We start from the raw sequence: 17,947 nt of genomic DNA on the forward strand, positions 1-17,947 counted from the left end.
ATATCTTGAATCAGCGTGCTCGGATTATGCAGGCCAAAATGATCAAACGAAATCTCGACGTGATCAGCAGCAATGCCTCAAATACTGCTAAGGCTTTTCAAAAGAAAGCGAAAATATCAGAATAACACTAGGAGTAGTCAACCTACCTCCCGACAGCTCCTCGGTTTTCAGTCACACCAGCCTTACGAAGTGGAAACTTTCTCCACCGTGCCACTAAAATGACTGCGATCTGAGGTATTTTGCGCTTACACTCATTTCGAGCGTCTACCTCTCAACCTAACCCGACCACTAGTATCGATCCAGGAAGTTTTCGACTGCCAACTGAATGTGTCATTCTGTCATCTGCGCTCGCAACTAATCTGAACAGGCTCAGCCATCGATTGATGCCGTCCTTATATCCACTGCGACGCGACTCGACAGCCTAGCCATGTAATAATTCGACTGGAATAAGCAGGCCCTACTGAACTAGCCTCCCCCTCATACCCACACCTTATTTGGACTTGACTTGCTCGCCGATCGACCTTTTTGGTGTGGCGATCGGTGTAGTTTTGTATACATGAAGACCAACTTGAGTTTGTCATAATCGATAACGCTTGCTTTTTTCCGACCTCAAGCTGAGACAGCATGTGGTCTACGATTCATTGGATTGACTTCATGGTTTGAACCATTATTTTTGACGGGAATCGGGACTCATAAGGGGCAGGTACTAGTCATACTGAGGTGCTCCATTGGGCATGTGATCATTCTTATTATTAGCACCGATTGTATCGCACTTACACTGTGAATTCGCGGGGAGTTCATCCAGAAAGTAGGTTGTGGCAGTCTTCTAAATTGCGGGAAGCAGAACGGTAAAATGGGGTTTTCAACGCTCTCATAGTGAATGTTTAAACACCAGGGAAGTAAACGAACTGACTTATGAGGGATAATTGCCCAAGTAGGAACAAACAAGTTGGCCGTTTCAAGACAAATACGGGTGACCTTGAATTAGAGGTGAGCAGCTTAACAGCTAGAAAACGACGATCTCTACTTTGCTCCGTCAGTCGTGTTCATTTGTATCGAATGCATTTTAGGACTTCACAAATAAACTTGTTCGATCTTCCGATTCACCCAAATCATGTGCCTGTGGATGCATGTGATCTTGCAGCAAAAGGGCCCAACACAACAGACATCAGCGCTAAAGTCAGTCACTTCCCAGACTTGTGCCACGATATTGTTCACTTTCTGGACAAGTTTTGTTTGGCTACCCTAAAGTTACTACCATCATATAGTGAAAATTCTTCGAACAACATACAGGATAAGCACGCACGCTTTATTTCTCACTTGTCAATCTAACTGGTAGTCCGCCACACACGGGGAACGAAATTTCGCCCATTGTGGTATTTCAACAATGGGCAGCAAAATGCTGCGAATCTGTTCGACTGGTATGTGAAAAGCTGGCACTAAACACTGACGCGTATTTCGATACTATACCTTAGGAAGCTTAGTGTTGTTCAGGATGAGCGCACGAAAGATAGGCACAAAATGTTACTTTAATACAGACTGTTTCGGTACGAAAGCTGAAACTTCGCGTGTGCTCATAGGCCTACCTACAGTGGGCCATCTATGCGGGACCCTCCACAGTGGTCAGTCTTAGCAGAAGTTAACGAATTCCTTCTTTATCAGCCCCAATACTGTGATGAAAAGCTACACCCTACGGAAACCAAATAACTCATTTTCCATTGTGCTATTTAGCACACAGGCTTGCGAAGCTAGAGGCTATCTTTAATATATCTCTTTATAGAAGCTTTCCATCAATTTAGAAACGTTCGCAATCAAATTGTCAGTTCCGCAGGTAGCGGAATTGAGAGATGAATTTGGATATTGGCTTCCCTGATGAGCCTCACTGGTTCCGTCGGTCAATTACAATTGTCTTGTACTTGATGGATACCTGTAGGCTTACCTACAAAGACACTGCACAAGTTATTTGTCCAAGAGCCAGCACCTTCTCTGAACGGGTTATTCGGCCCCCTCAGCACATTTTATTGTCATGTCACGGACACAGTCTATTCATCACTACTGATGGTAGGGTTGTTATTGAAGACAACATCCTGAACATGGTGCTTCCCATGTACTTCTGGCACAGTTGCTCCATCCGGCATCCAACACCCATCAGCAGCCATTATTTGCTGTCTGCATGCAATAGCTTCCACATTACGGTAGGTCGCTTGGGTAGTCACAATAAGCCAGTTGTTGGCCGAGCTAAAATGATAAAACTACGAAAAATAACATAAACCGTTCTGTTTTTTCTTCGCTAGAGGGATCTGCTAGCGCAGTTTTATCACTTCATCTTTAGCAAACTATATGAGATACAGATGCCGATGTTGTGCCAGACATCCCCAACAGTTGTTGTACCGTTTTTCGCTTATCGTGGATTTTTCACTATTGGACACCAAGCTGGCTTTTTGAATGATAATGATGATGTCAACAGATGGGACCCGTGTGATAGTACGTTTCCAAATCGTGAAAACCCTCATCTTATTTGAACATCAGTCTGGCCCCACGCAGCGCACGCGGAGTTCAACATAATTTCATGCAGAAAAATATGATTTCAGTAATATGAGCTGTAAAATTACCCTCCAGAATTTGTTTCGGCGAAGGGCGGCTGATCACCAGTGTGATTAACTCGAACATAGATGCGATATAGCGCCATTCATCTCTCAAGCACAGAATTCACATCAAGTGGTCAAGTGTTGATTGGCAGTTCTTGTTTATACTCTTTTATACTGAAAGCACAAGTTACTTTGTTTTTTCTCCATAGGGTTTAAATGTATGTTGAACCATTCAGTAAACTACATAACGAACAACCCGGAAGTTTTGGAAATGAAGTGTAGACCGGCGCCATTTGCTCCACAGCACAATAAAACTCACTCTCCAGCTGGAATGAGTTCGGCGACCACACAAGAGCGTTGCAACTACCAAGAGCAATAAAAAGCACCGTTGATATACCGAGCTTATCTACTGCATACTCGTGATGGGTCATAATCAAACCCTGTAGGTCATGTCCGAAGGTTTGCGAAGGCCGAATTAGGTTCCAACGTAACATAGCCTTGATACACGGGTCACAGTGTAGATTAAATAGGCTATATATGTAGTGAGATAAAGGATGAAACCGGCATGAATAAGTGGTTAATCCTTTAATTGAAAGACAGTGAACATGGACCTAAATTTTCGTGTCATCAATTTCAGTAAATTCTCATCATATTATTGTTCGGTAGCCTGTGACGGGCCCGCATCCGAGCTAAACAAATGCCTTTGCCACAAGGCAAACCGCTCAGTGAGTTGTGTGAAAAAAGATACCACTGTTTAGCCGCAGTACGCGTGCAAATGATGTGCGCCAAAAGAGACATTGCTCACGAAATGCTAAAAATGTGCTCAGGCTGTTCACCATTTGTGCGCACATGGAAGTGAGTAGCAGAGGGTAGAAGATTCGTCCGGTTGCTTGGTTTGCTTTACTTTTTAACTGAGGGTCCTTTGAGACCTTGTCGTGCCGGAGAGCTTGCGCTTTGCCGGGCTTGAAGGTAGAGGTACCTTGATCAAACATTTGTCATTTTGAAGCATGACTTTCCAGATTCTCTTGCTTCCAAGTTTACTTCAGTGAGAGCTGGTTTACTGAAATATGACAGATGCATAACTGGTGTACTTGATCAGAATCAGCTCATTTTAGCACCATTTCGAATATTTGCGCACAGTATGGAGTAAAATAGCTTTTGCGCTCGGCAATGCGCGTGATCGTATCTTGGTTTTCGCAGTACCCACTTGTTATCTAGCAGCGTTATGACCTAAGTGGTTCATGACGATAAAACACGCAACAACCCAGGTTTGCACCATAGATCTAAGCGCACTGTGGTTAGACTATGGTATGGTTCAAAACCAGTAATTGGAAACTACTAGCTGTCTGGTTTGAGTCACAGAAGGCTTCAATCAAGTAGTTAGGTAACGGAGACGGTCAGATATGTAATTCTGTCTCCCTCTGCCCAGGATGACCACCAAAAAAGGTCCAGTAAATTTATTTGTATTAGAGACCCAGTTGCATCATGGAGGAAGGAACAGCCTAACTCTGCGAAGTTCGAGCCCAGCCACGCTGTTCACTTGGTGAGGGAGTCGGTACAAATGGTGCTGTTAGGTAGTCAGGGTCTTGTGTGTGTACTCACCATTCGAATGCGGAAACCACATCCAATTGCATCACAAGTTGGAGGATTCGTAAGCAATTTTGGCAGCCGGTGTAAAATCAGAAGTGCTCAATCACGGTCCTCAGGGTTGTTTTATCCAACCAGTTGTTAACTGGGGAAAAAATCACGGATTCTTCACAAGCCATTCTGGAACGATGACTTTACTATAGGTTCCAAGTTTTTTTAAGTTGGTTGAATAAGGTGAAATTTTTTAAAGGACCATTATTAGGGCACTAGATAAGAATGTCTGAATAGAAGAAGATAAACCGAGTGGACACGGGCACTGCGTTAGTTGCGGGCATCTTCGCCCAGCACTATTTGTCACTAGATTACATCAGTCACTGCTAGTCATGCTTCACCTCCACAGTCTATCGAGAAAGTAACCTGAAGACGCACTAGACCAGGCTATTGGTCGATTTAATTTGGGATTCACGAGCTACAGACTACAAAGAAAACGACAACGACGTCTGAAAAGCGGACACGAAGCGAAAGGTATCATCATTGCATGACACCAAATCGAAGACAGATAAGGATAATAACAAAGGATGATTGGAATCGACTAGAGACGCCTGTTCAAGTTTACTTGGTCTGCTGTAGCCAGAGTGAAAGGCAGTCTGAATGCTGATGTCACGTGACCACCGGTGTCACGAGGTTACCTGGCTTTGTGTTACACATGGTCGTGCATGTGGTCTGGTACTGCCACGGTACCAAACCCAGAATAGCGGAGGGCTGACCTCCCCATCCAATGTGTAAACCTTTGTGCAAACATGCTCAAGCTCCGATAACACCAACTTCTCTGTGTAGCGAGTGATGAAGAACGTAGTGCGTTAGGACGTGAACAAGTCATTCGGAAACTCGTCTCCATCGTAAAAATAGCCATTTCCACTGGTGAATTTGGCCCGACCTCATGTATCTCTTCACTGCTAGTTTGAGCTCTTGCTTCAGGATCTCGATGTTGTCCACAGTCTGTTCTTTAAGTTGGAGAGTTCGATTGCGAAATTTTCACCAGTAAACTTTACTGCAGCTTGCACATATGTACCGATTTTCATTGTTGACTCACTGCACTAATATTCGCTGGCTCAGCTTCGACTAATTTAAGTCACATTCGACGAACTTCATGATGAAAGTAAGGCTTCACTGCACTCACAGAAAGATTTAATAAGTTAATTGTATACGTGTCATAAAATGACGTGCACACTAACTTATGGAGTTTCTTCACAGCAATGACTGACCACATCGATCGGCAAGAGTCTTCTTACTTGGGTAGATGCTCTATAGCTCGTCCATCGTCTGAGTATAAACGATTGTGTTCGTAATAGTGACGCATATCCTCTGATTGTGAAGGGAAACGTATGGGTGCTGGTAGAACTGGCTAAAGGCAGTCAGTATGGCGGTAAGCTCAATCTGGAGGGATACGTTTAAAGTTTCACGTGGATTAGGCATTTGACCCTGGGGGAGGGGCAAGTTCTCCTGACCATTGAGTTGGGATGATCATGAAATAATTATGTGAACGCTTCTACCCAACCTTCATCACCCATTAAAATTTCATCTTATCCGGCTTTTTGAGTGGACCACATAAACTAATGAGCTTGTCTGATGATCTAATGTAAAATAGTGGCGATCGATCTCTGTTACTCCAGCCTTCTCATCAAACGGTTTCGAAGCAAATCATAGTGCCCAATCTGGTCCTTATTACTAGATTTATGGATTGCCTAAATTTATATTCCAATATTAGTTTACGGGTGTCATTTTCTTCGAGGATTTAAACTGATTCAGTCGTGCGTCATGTAAGTCGGGCTTCGCCTCCACAGTCTAACTGGGAGGCTTGAATGTAAACTGCTCATTTGCTTGCATTGATCATTAAAGTGGTGTCTGTCCTCCACATATTATTTGTAGAGTATATTGGCCGATAAGGGATGCAATACCGCAAGTGCCGAACGTTGTTCTAATTTATGTGGCTCATTTCATAGAGGAATAATGCTGGTGTATATTGTGAAGCTAAAGTACTCACAGTGGGTTGACACGGGGAAAGTAAACTGCCTGAATGAGTGGTTGTATACAAACTAACCTTAAAATGAGCTTGTGGTCACATTTCGAGTGGTGCGGGTGTTAAAAAAGACCTGTGGTAACCAAGTTGAATACGCTTCATCTGTTGGTTGCATAGCTAAAGAGTTCAATACCATGCCTGAGGTAACTAGCTTGGAGCACCTGATTCCCATAATCGAATTGAATAGAGTACACTGAGTTGGAGTTTTGCACGATGTTTCGGGTTCGTCAGGGAGTATTGTAATGACTAACAAAAAACGATGGATAGATAGAACGGAAATCGACGCGAAAAAGCTTGTTGTCTAGCAAGTTTTATTGTTGCTTCATCGTTACTCGCCTAGTATCGACATATTGTTTTAAAGCCTTGGCGACGATGCTTATCCAAATAAGTTTTGCAGTAATAAACCAATGATAGTAGCAATATTAGCAATAAATGATAGTAATAATAGTAAAATAATAATGGCAAAAACAATGAGAGTTGAATAAAGACTGAGACGAGGGGGACACATTCCACTGGTAATCTAAGCTTGCGATGACTAAAGTGGAATTTCGTGTAACAACCATCCAGATGTAATACGAACGGGCTGCCGCGTGCCTTTGTTACTTGCAGTTCCAGTAATGTATTGATTCTGGGTTTACAACTTTCCTCCCTTGAAATTTCCTCTTGAAGGTTAGTGATATCGGTTGGCGCCATTCGGACTGCTTCCGAATTGAATTAGGTCAAATTTCCTTTGTGTTTCTTCTTTGAATTCTGCTTTAGAATGTTCCCAAAAAACGTTCGAATACACTTAATTAACTTCTGACTCAAATAATAAAAATTGGCAACTGATTAAAAAACGAATGATGGTGACGTAGTGGAACATATTGTGCCCTTATTCAGGCATGTCAACATTAGGTGGTCTACTCTTTCACCACAACTAAGTTGTTAAACATGACTGTCATTCTAGCCAACCGCTGATTAAATCAGACATTCAATTAAATCCTTCGATCTGAATTGTCGTAAGTTATTCGAAAATTGTCCTGAACTTGAACGATATCGAAAGTCTGAACCTGATTGGATTACTCAGTGTCGTACAATCAGATGAAGGCAGAAATAGAAGCATTCCAGGCATCATCAAATTAATGTTATGACTAGCTAGTCATTTGATGCGTCTACTATCCGGACTGGGTGTGGTTCTTGGGGATTCCCAATTAACTCCTGCAGATTTCATCCAGTATTGGAAAGTTCCTCGTCTGGTGAGGATTGCGACATTACCAATGTAACCAATTTGCGTTTACCAGTCTCCACAAAATATAAATGAACCTGGACATCCTCAAATCATTGTAAATTCATTGTCTGCAATGAACTTAAACAGAATAGTAGACAACTGAACACGCTGATTGGAGGATTCGTTTAATCCTGATGTTCATCACTTTGGAGCGGTAACACGTATATTCAACAACTGCCTTCCTGTTAGTATTTGATAAACCCTTGTACTGTCCTTCGCGTTGTCCATTATGAAACCTATCCTGATAAAAACAGAAGGACGAATTATTAGCACCATGGGACCATTCAGTAACTGCCTGAGAAATATTCAGCGTACCAAAATAAGCCTACTGATTTGTGGTTCTCTTTCGTTTTGACACGATACTAAGACTTGATAAGGTAAAGGGACTACCTTCGCCTGTGTCACGAGTAGTCTTTGACACAAATTTACTTGATATATAAAAAAACTGCAACCCCTAATAATCACCATGATCATGAAAAACATTGTTAAGCCTTTCAAGATATTGCTGCAATTTTTAAAGTTGAACGACCATCATAAACTTTTGCTTCCAAGTAAAAGTTCAATTAGCATCTAGAGCACGTAACTGATGTACTGCAAATCCGTTATTTCCCCATGACAAGTCAACGCTGTGAACATAGCGGCTGAGCCTTTCTGCGCGCAAATATACATTCGGTCCAGTTCGTTTCTCTATTGGCTGTTGGAATCTCAACGCCGGTTGGTGGACCCTCCGCCATAAAACGATATCGGACTGCCGTTGCAGTGAAGAAACACTGTTCAGTCACGTTCACACATTTTGAGGCTTCTGCTTTCCTGGTAGGATCACAAGCAACATTCATGCAGCATGGCATGCCTAATTCGGGTTGTCGGCCCTGTTCATCGTGAGAATCCTCCGAAAGACGCTAACTATGGACAGGATTCTGATAATCACCTTACTTCGATGGAACTGTCAATGGAAGAGGTGAGTTTTTATGGGCTAGTCGTTAGATGTAGCAGCGTGAGTTAGGGGTCTCTTTCTTTGGACACCGGAGCCTCTTGATTTGCTCTTGAATTGACGGGCGGTTGCAATTTTTTGCCCGGCATAAGACAGTGATTCAATTTTCAATTTCCTGGCTTTAACTGAGTGGTAACAAATCTTGTCATGAGTTTACTCAAATTTCTTGTCAGTGGATAAAACTGTAAGTAGTTTTTCTATGCCATCAAACAACCCTCTCAATAGAACATTTATACGGAAAGCAAAACGTTCGGCCACCAATTGTCCCTTATTATCGAAATACACAAATTGGCATACCAAACTTATGAGTAGTGTATTATGCTCCTTATTGTGTTTGCTGGTAGACATCCATCACCTGAAAAGAACATCTTAAGCAATAATTGATATTATCATCTACCATCCGTTTTATTGTTACCTTTCCCAAGTACGGGGTTATACATCTTCACCTGAGTGGTGTGTGTGTGTGCAAGGTTAAATATGTGTGCCAAGTCGGTGATACTGATTCCGCCATCAGTCGAAGTTCGCTCAGGGGGAAAACGCCAGTGGTTTTGATTGCGTGTGAGGTATATCATAAAAGAGACATTAACGTCCTTTTTCCCCGGGTCAGTGACCGCGAATGGAGGTGGATGTTCACTACGTTTCACCTACTGATCGGAAAGTCCGAGTGCAGGGACCTAGCAGAGCAAGGTCGAAGCGTTCCCCTAGTGGGTCTATTGGACTAATTCGTGAAAGAATGGAAGAAGTTGGATGAAAGCCATAGCAGTTCTTGGGTTGCTGGTTGTTGATTAGATCCGATAGCTTAGGTTTGTGCACAATAACTGGAAGAAGGCTCGCTCAGCTTTCACTATTTCGGTCAACTGAAAGGGGAAGTAAAGTGCATTATTTTTCATTAACTTAGAGGAATGCAAGATGTCATTGCCGGTTAAATCTCATACAGTGTGCATTCATGGGTCGGGACCAACTGAGGGTGGACAAGCTGAGTTGAAACTTTGATTCCTTCTAGAAAGATTCTTCACCCGTTACTCAAGAATCCAGTAACCAAAATGGGATGGGATCACAGTGAAAATAGCCACTGCACCGATGATTTCCATCACTGTTCCGCTTGACCAATGCATGAAGTGATTAAAGTGTGGTGTCGACGTCGGAAGTGCTCAAAACAGGTGAGGTCCGCCTAAGTGCTGATAACTTGAGGAAGGGTTTCAAGGGGCTGGTTTACGCCATACAAGCTGGAAGCTGTTTAAGAAAGGAGTTCAGTTTTCGGGTGACTGCAGGTCAGGACTGAGAGGCGAGCCCACCAGGAACCTTTTGTGAAATCGTGCAATTCACCAACAGATCCACCACATGCTTCTCAAACTTGTGTGTACCACTCATGCGGTCCACCGGCAAAGTGAATGCAAGCAGGTCACGAACCACAGAATGTGCACATTCAGCTGCAGTATACCAAAACTGAGAGATTCAGCTCAGCCACCCGCGAAAACAGAATTGATACGCAAACGACAGTGTTTGTCGATAACTGAATTTATGGAACAAGTGTAAGGCTACGAAAGACTGATTTTCATGCACTTTAATGGAGAGCATTGATATTAAATGTCGTTGTGAGTAATAGTGGTGAGATAACACTAATTTTAATTTCATTAACTGGAACGCGCAAGTAGTCTAGGTTGCAAAATTATTATCGAACAGTGATGGGTTTCCGGTCGGGCCTGTCGGTATATCGGTTTCTGACTCAGCTTGAGTGCTACCGAAGCGCCACACTCATGCAGCTACCGTTTTTCTGTTCAGCATGACTACATAACCGCACATCCACGGACTACCCGAAAGTCTTTTCGACGGAGCCAATTCACTAAATCTCCGTAAACCGCGGCTAATTGAAGCCATTTTCAGACTTCACCTAATAACTTAAAGTTAATCCATTTCGAGTTTTCTGGTTCTGAGGCAGGCACCCTGTATCACCCCAATCACCTACTCTGTTGAACAGTTTGCGACTTGCCCAAAATACACCTCATTTGATTCGTTGTTCCACTCATTGTTTCGTGACTTCACGCGCAGTACCAGTTACCGTGCTAAGTCCTATACAGTAGCTGTAGTAGTGAGGATCAGCATGTTGCCGTCATCTGACTGGATATCGACTTGATATTGATCTCAGACAGGGACTCGAGTGGTACTAAACCGCAAACCCTAATCCCGAATCCCGTTAAGTACGGACCATACGGCAGGATTGCTCTGATCACGCCACATCGTAGCCGCATGAAGAGAGTGAGGGCATCCTAAGCACGGACAAGGCTGGATGTCCGAGACCAATTTAACGGGCTTGTTTAAGCCAAGCGATCTGGAAGCAGGCCCTTAAGTGGGGTTTTCGGTCTCGGATCCGTGCCCATTCGAGTCCGAAACGGATTAACCAAGCTGTGCGTGCGTTCCGGTAATGTTGTTGGGCTGACATCTCTGATGCGCCCATTGAGAGGCGGTATCGCGCCCACACTCTCACAAACCCACAGCACATTGCACCAAGTCAGGTGTGGCGAGGGCTAATGAAACTCGATCACACGAGCATTCCGCAGATCACGTGACTGATGTGCACACGCCTGAGAGATATGGCACGTGCCAGACAGTCTCGCCCATTGTGCGCGAGACGTGAGTGTCACATAACGAGGCTGATTCAGTCATTGCAGCAGATGAAACTGAGTTCAATGCAACTATTGGTTAGGTGAGGCCAGTAACGGATGGACGTGTTTTGGGACATGGCCAAATGTCCTTGAGTTGGCGGGAGAGACGTATGCAGCGATGATTTCCTCGCATAAGATTCATCTCAAAACCGCTTAGAAATTCTCAGTAATGCAACAAAAAATATTCCCCACAGGATCATACAGAAACACAAATTCAGGGTTCACTTATATGCACCGTTTGTACTAGTTGCAGTGGTACAAACCTGGAAAGCCGACAGACTTTCTGTGCTGGTTTTCAGACCACAGAGGTGCATTTCCTACTCTGTTAACCGACAGGCCAGTTCACATCTGATTCGCGGGAGCTGTTCAGTGACGTTAGCCATATTCTCAGGCTACACCCAAGGTTGAATTGATTGTTGGAACACGATTTCCGGCGCCACAATTACTAGACCTTATTTCTTTTCCCGATGAAGTAGATAGTAGGCACTGCTGTTTGTGTCCATTCTGTTTTCGCATTGGCCTTAACACAGACACCTACTGCAATACAAAATCATTCTAGAACTGTTGGAAACGAACCAAACCAGTGCTTTTTGGTGCCAATAGAATGTTGTTCCACCACAACACACCAGGCAAGGAATATATAAATCGAAAAGAGATATCGAAAAATCGGACAAAGACCTTTTGTTCGACCAAAATCCAGTCACGTGCACTACCTCTTTCAAGTTATTTGAAGCACTGTATCTTCTGCTGACCTTTGATGATCTGCTTGCACTGGACGCCTGCTTTTATGCTAGTAGAGTGTTGGAGGACATCGTTAAGACGATGTAAAAAAAACAGGATCATGTATCATGACAGCGAAATACCCTTTCTGCCAGGAGTTTCGGAAACAGACGCCTAAAGGAAGTATTTTCGAGTGGTCCAAGATAATATTCCGGCTCAGTAAAATCACGTGACCATATAACTGAGATGAGAAAGTGTACAGTCACTGGTAGAGTGAAAACAGCCCATCTCTACAGGCCATGTACCGTGGCCCTCCGTAAAACCCGGCGTTACCAAAAACCCACTGAGCAAACTATCTTTTCTGCGCCTTGCCCATTAGATAGGACAGGACTTTAAGACAGAGGTCCACTCTCTCGTCTCTGCAGAAAGCCACGCTTCGAGGATAATGTATTTATGGATTTTCCTCACTCAATCAGCGATTGCGGTGCTATTGCCAGTGGTGTCTATTGTAGCCGAATACGGAAGAGTAGAAATTTAGTAGACTGTGTGCACCTGGGTGGCTAGATATTCCGTAATTCATCTTTTCCACCCGAGCATCATGCTCAGTAAATAGAAATGAGAATTAGAGGAATGAGAACTTCTATATTTTATACAGGAGTAACGTTTGAATCCGATTTGACGGTACCTATTTATATATCTGGCGACGTACGTATTCTTTGGTCTGTAAAGTCAACAAACCGTGAAGCTCCTCTTTACTTGTATTTACGGGGGTGGCAAAACGTTGATGAACACTTTTGTCTTGAGAATGAATACGAAGTTAATTGCGTATGAGTAGATTTATCGCCTTTTTTTCTAGATTTTTCTTAAACGGTGAATCCTATGTCGGCTGCAGGCTTTTTTTCAATTTATCATAATGGAGTTGCTGTTTTCCAAAGAGAAGCGTACTAAGAAAGGCAGTTTGCCTGCAGAGCCTTGAAGAAATATGGTGCTATCCATGATTGTTTTACACTGAATGGGATTTGCTGGATTCATTTACTACCAGTGAAAGGAAGAAAGCCTTCGCTGCGGAGTTGTTTGTTAGGGAAACACCAACTGAGCAGTTACGGACTATTAGACAGGGGAGCAAAACTCCCATATGCATTTTGTCTACAAAAACTGAATATCCGTCTTCTCATTGAACGCGTCTTCCCGAGCTTTCCTGGATATTCATTGACGGTTACTCGAATTCAAGCGAACGGTACAAAGCGACTCTACAAATTCCGTAATAGATCTCACATTTCGAGAGACGCGAAGCGGATTTACGAGAAGGCACTACTCGCATGCCTCGTCAGTAGCACCCACCGTTACATCAGTTGGTGGACGGAGCTCCCTCCAAACAAAGGAGATGCTCGAAAAACAGACGAACTGGCTTAGGAAACGGAAAAATTCCGTCCATGGGGAATCCATCTTACTAACCACACCAGCGGACTTACTACCCACACCACACACTTTTTACAGTACAAATGGAGCACCGAAACTAGGAGAAATTTTGCGTCTTCCTCTTATAGCTGCCACTGAACAAGACCTCTTTGGTAACTCCCAGAAACAAGCGGTAGAGCAGATAACGGAGTTGCAGCAGTTTAAAAGCTACTGTTCTAGAAATCCAGTTTTTAGGCAAATCTTGCCCATGTCCGAGTTGTAAACTTGCTCACTTTCGCTGACACACCATTACTGTGCCGAGTTCGGTAGACATCGGTGTGTGTGCGTCTTCACTCTAGGATGAACCTATCATGCTGGGGTAGCAATACTACAGAGTTTGGGTGGACTAACCCATAGAAACCTGTGAGCTGTAGAGTGCGCATACGCACGTTGATGTAGAATTACATTTTCACCCATTCATGTGCACATAGTGTCGGGGAGTGAGACACGCTAGCCAGCACACAACCATAAAGAACAGCAATTAAAATGATGACATTTTGTGCTCACAAAAGGTCAGAGACTTCTGAAATTTAGAAGCGAAGTATTTAGTAGTTTTAGCACAATCAAAGTAGGTATGGCTCACAGGTTGATCAAGTTCAAAACCGAAATTTCTTCAAAGCTGGGATCGGGAAACGGAATTCCTTCAAGTGACTGCCCCTGAACAGTTTGCACAGCTTCATGAACTTCGCTTCCATAGGTTTCTTGAGTTTGGTTCAAACGTAGCAACTCTCCTGCTGTTTGGCCCTAAAAAATAATTCGACTTAGTAACCTGGATTGTACCGTCTTCCGAACGGTGCAGCTTTGGTCTTTTTTTTAAAAAAATAACTCCATTTAATAATAGTTTGCTGCATATCTAAACAATCTTTCATCTTCTGAGTTCACTGCGTTTTTTGGTACAGTGAGATATTATTAACCAGGTTTAGTTTTGCCTTTCTGAGAAAATAACTTACACAAATTCAGTTCACTCCTCTATAGAAGACAACTGAAAATCGGTACTCTTGGTGGATGATCCCTTCTAAGATGGAATTCATTGGTGAAAACCTCCATCCTTGCGAAAAACGAAACCCCAAAAGGGACTAATTTTGAAGTGAAATTGTGGAGCCCGTTTGAGTGACGTCCCCTGTTTGAGAAACCACCTGAATTATTATCATACATTTTGTGCACCCCTTACTGGTGAAGCAAAGACTGTACACCTTGCTTAAAATAAAGATCAGACGTCAATTACAAGATGTTTCCGAAGTGGCATCATCTAGGAAGCACTTACCCTCCAGGAAAAACCTCATTCTTGGTACGTTTCTTGTGATGACTGCTCTTAAGTGAAGCGAAGGAAGTCCTAGGGGGTGGGTAAAACGTTCGTATAACTTTGGAAGAAAATTTATGGGTTGTGGTGTTTATTAACCTTATTTGGGGTTGTTGTATGGTACAAAGACATGCAGTTAGTGATATGTCGGCCTCGCAAGACTTCTCCAAACCGCAGGTATATTTGGCAGCGTTTGCTTCACATGTTAACCCGACTCTTCTCCATGGAAGTTGTCAAGATAAGCCTCATCTATCTTGGATACAGATTCACTGAAATCGACCGGTCTCCACAAAAACGGACTTTTTATTCGCTACTGCTTACTTCCTGTGAAGAGTAGATTCAGTCAACCGCGAGCGACTCCAAAGCGATTTCCTTGTGCTATCCGTGCGATCTCTGTTGATTTCTAGGTTTCTGCATCCACCGGTTATATTAAATTAAATCAAATCAAATTCGTAACCAGGCTTCGCTGCTTTCACAAAAGCGGTCACAAACTATCCATCGAGTACTAGTAACGGCGCTGTCAGTCTCGATTTCGGGTTGATGTTCTAGGGGAATACAGTGTTATTTGGATACCCACTTGGCTACAATTTTCGCGGACTCTGTTTACATCATCCGACTCCATTTCGGTGCCAATTCAAGAGACAATGGTAAAGGTAGGGATTATCCATTGCAACCCGTACTTGTACAGAAACGTGAGATTCAAGGCTATCTGCACTACCAGTCCTTGCATCGTTCGATTTTATTCGATATTATGATGCGTAAATCAGTTGGAATCAACCGCCTACGCTGGTCGCACAAACCACAGACAGCCCATGGTGACCTTAGCCTCTGGTGAATGATTTGTCAACACCTAAAGTAAACTACTTAAGGTCAGCCATATACAGTGCGTGTGTAAACAAGACAGACTGTGAAAATAGATCACGACGATCCCGTGTAACCTAGCTGTATAGCCCCATACATATGACCCATCAAGCTCATCAGAAAGGAAAGCAAAATATGAAAAGGCCACAGTCGGACACACGTTGCGATTTCGAATTGGTCACAGGCCATCCACATGAACCTTATTTTAATTAAAACTAAATCGGACCTGATCCACCCCACCGCTACCTGCTATCGGAGCTGAAGACCATCTTCCTATTCTTATCGAGCACCTCCAACTTTTGGCTTTCAATGGTGAGGTCTACTTTAGATAATATGTTAGAGGAGAGTCAGTATTCGTTCATAATGTCTACGGAGCGACATTCGCAAGCATCGAGGGAGTAACCCAAAAACCTTATCCCACTACAACCTCCGGTGGAATCAACTCCATTAGGTAGGAGATGGTAGAGGCAAAAGCACGTCCATGACACGGGAAAGTTCGCTAGATGTGACGCCGCTTGTTTTACAACGCCCCCACATTGCATAAGCTGACAATCTTTAAAAAAACGACGGGATATTTCGTCCATTGTGAACCCAGTCATTTACGTGGTAACACTCATCTGTTCATCATCACCATCCGACTGCCTCCATGAAGCTGTCTTCTGTGCGCTTGTCGAGGTTTTTAAAAAACCTAGTCCAATCCCTACGCGAAAATACCGTTTTTAGCCAATCACCATGTAACAAGATATCCAAGCGATCGGTAGTCATACAATTCTGCAACATTCATTTCCTGTTTTTTTCTTCAATTTTTTTCAGTTCTGAAATGCATAGAAACATAAAGCAATGCATGAATAGTGGCGTCTAATGTCCTGGTAATTCAGAATGCCCAGTAGCGAATCCTGTGGATTTCACGTTAAAAAACCGGTGTACTTTTGAGACACATCCTACGAACTACATGATTCAGGTTTTGTGGGAAAGCACTGAATGAAGATTGTTTTCCCCGCATTAAAAACAGCTGCTCAAGTGGACCACGTAGTGTGCAGTTCGCAAACGCGTGACGAATCATAAAAAGTAGTTTCGATCAGGTGCAGTCTATCACAAAGGTGTGTATTTATCAATAAGTGAATTCTATGAGCCTAAACTGGCTAAAGCAACTACTCGAACCGTCATCTGTCTCCTTTGTGAACTTCACCCATAAAGATATGAACTGATTATGTTAATCTCCTTTACACAACTCAACAACTGTGACTGATATGCTCCAGTCATAATCGTTAGCCATGCGGGTCATGAACCCATCGAGTAAAGGCTTACAAGTGTCACGCTTGATGACATTCCAAACTTTGGAGGTAATACCATTTTCCTGCTTCTCCTGGGTGTAAAGAAATTCCCCAAAATAGGTTATGGAAGTACAGCAGTCAGAGTGTTCTCTCCAGCAAAGCGATTCATCGGAGGCTTATGACTAACACTAGATCTCTAGGAGAAGATGTACACTGAATGTAAGCGAAATACTCTTATTTGCATAGCAGTTTCGTTCTAACAGGAGGCGCAACGCATGCCAGTTGAATCGGTTGTTTGAGATAGTATTCAGCTGTGTGTGTTGAAACTCTGGTTGTTAGAAACTCTGCTGAAGCACACGACTGGCTTACCTGTTTCCAGGGCACAAACTTCGAGTAGTTTCCTTCGAAAAAATATACTGGAATATCCCGAACATCGTACGATCTGAAGCGACAAGCAAATTTCGTAAAGGGTTCAACAGGCTGTGTGCATACATCTGTACATCTGTAATCTGTCAAATTCGTCAAACTCCTGAGCGGAACCGGGGGCTCAAACCCAGACACACAAACAAAAATAAGATTGTTTGAACGTACCAGCCGAACGTTGAGGAAAACATTTGAAGCATATCATTTGGTAATCTCTTCATACGCTATCAAAACCCGTCATTCGACTTCTCGCAGCAGAAAGGAGATTAATACAACCCCTACTCGGCCACATCCCAACTGGAAATTCTGATCTGATCATGATCATCACAATAGGATAGTGGGTGAAACTAAACATGAATCAACTGATTCCAAAATCAGATGGGGCCCGAAACCAGTCATGTAAATATAAATTGGAGTTTTGAGCGTACTGTCTAACTTTTACGAGAGAAAAACACCGGAAGCGTATCTTCCGGTATCTTCTGTACATGCTATCAAAACCAGTCATTCGGGTTTCAAAAACAAAAAGCGGTGAAGATGAACACAAGCGTAATTTGGCCACATTCCAATTGGAAATTTTTTACCTTACTAAGTTTATCACACTGGAACAATGGGTTAAGTTGGAATTGAATCGACCAGTTTCGAAGGCTGGTCGGGTCCATCCAGCTAAAAATGTTATAATTGTTTTAAAGCACTGAAATCAGGCATTGAGCTGCACGATCGCTATAGAACACAATT

At 43.1% G+C, this 17,947-nt stretch overlaps 1 protein-coding gene across 1 annotated transcript in view; it reads right to left on the reverse strand.

Moving 5' to 3' along the window:
* T265_06961 (hypothetical protein) overlaps positions 1-17,947 on the reverse strand; it is a gene marked incomplete at both ends in the record, with an annotated part of 82,939 nt that overhangs the window by 11,697 nt on the left and 53,295 nt on the right. Inside the window, one exon of the mRNA XM_009172367.1 lies at positions 2,112-2,238. Within this exon, the coding sequence (XP_009170631.1) occupies positions 2,112-2,238 (127 nt within the window). The remainder of the gene's footprint in view (positions 1-2,111; positions 2,239-17,947) is intronic.

Source organism: Opisthorchis viverrini (genome assembly GCF_000715545.1).
Source record: "Opisthorchis viverrini unplaced genomic scaffold opera_v5_154, whole genome shotgun sequence".
Taxonomy (NCBI): Eukaryota; Metazoa; Platyhelminthes; class Trematoda; order Opisthorchiida; family Opisthorchiidae; genus Opisthorchis; species Opisthorchis viverrini.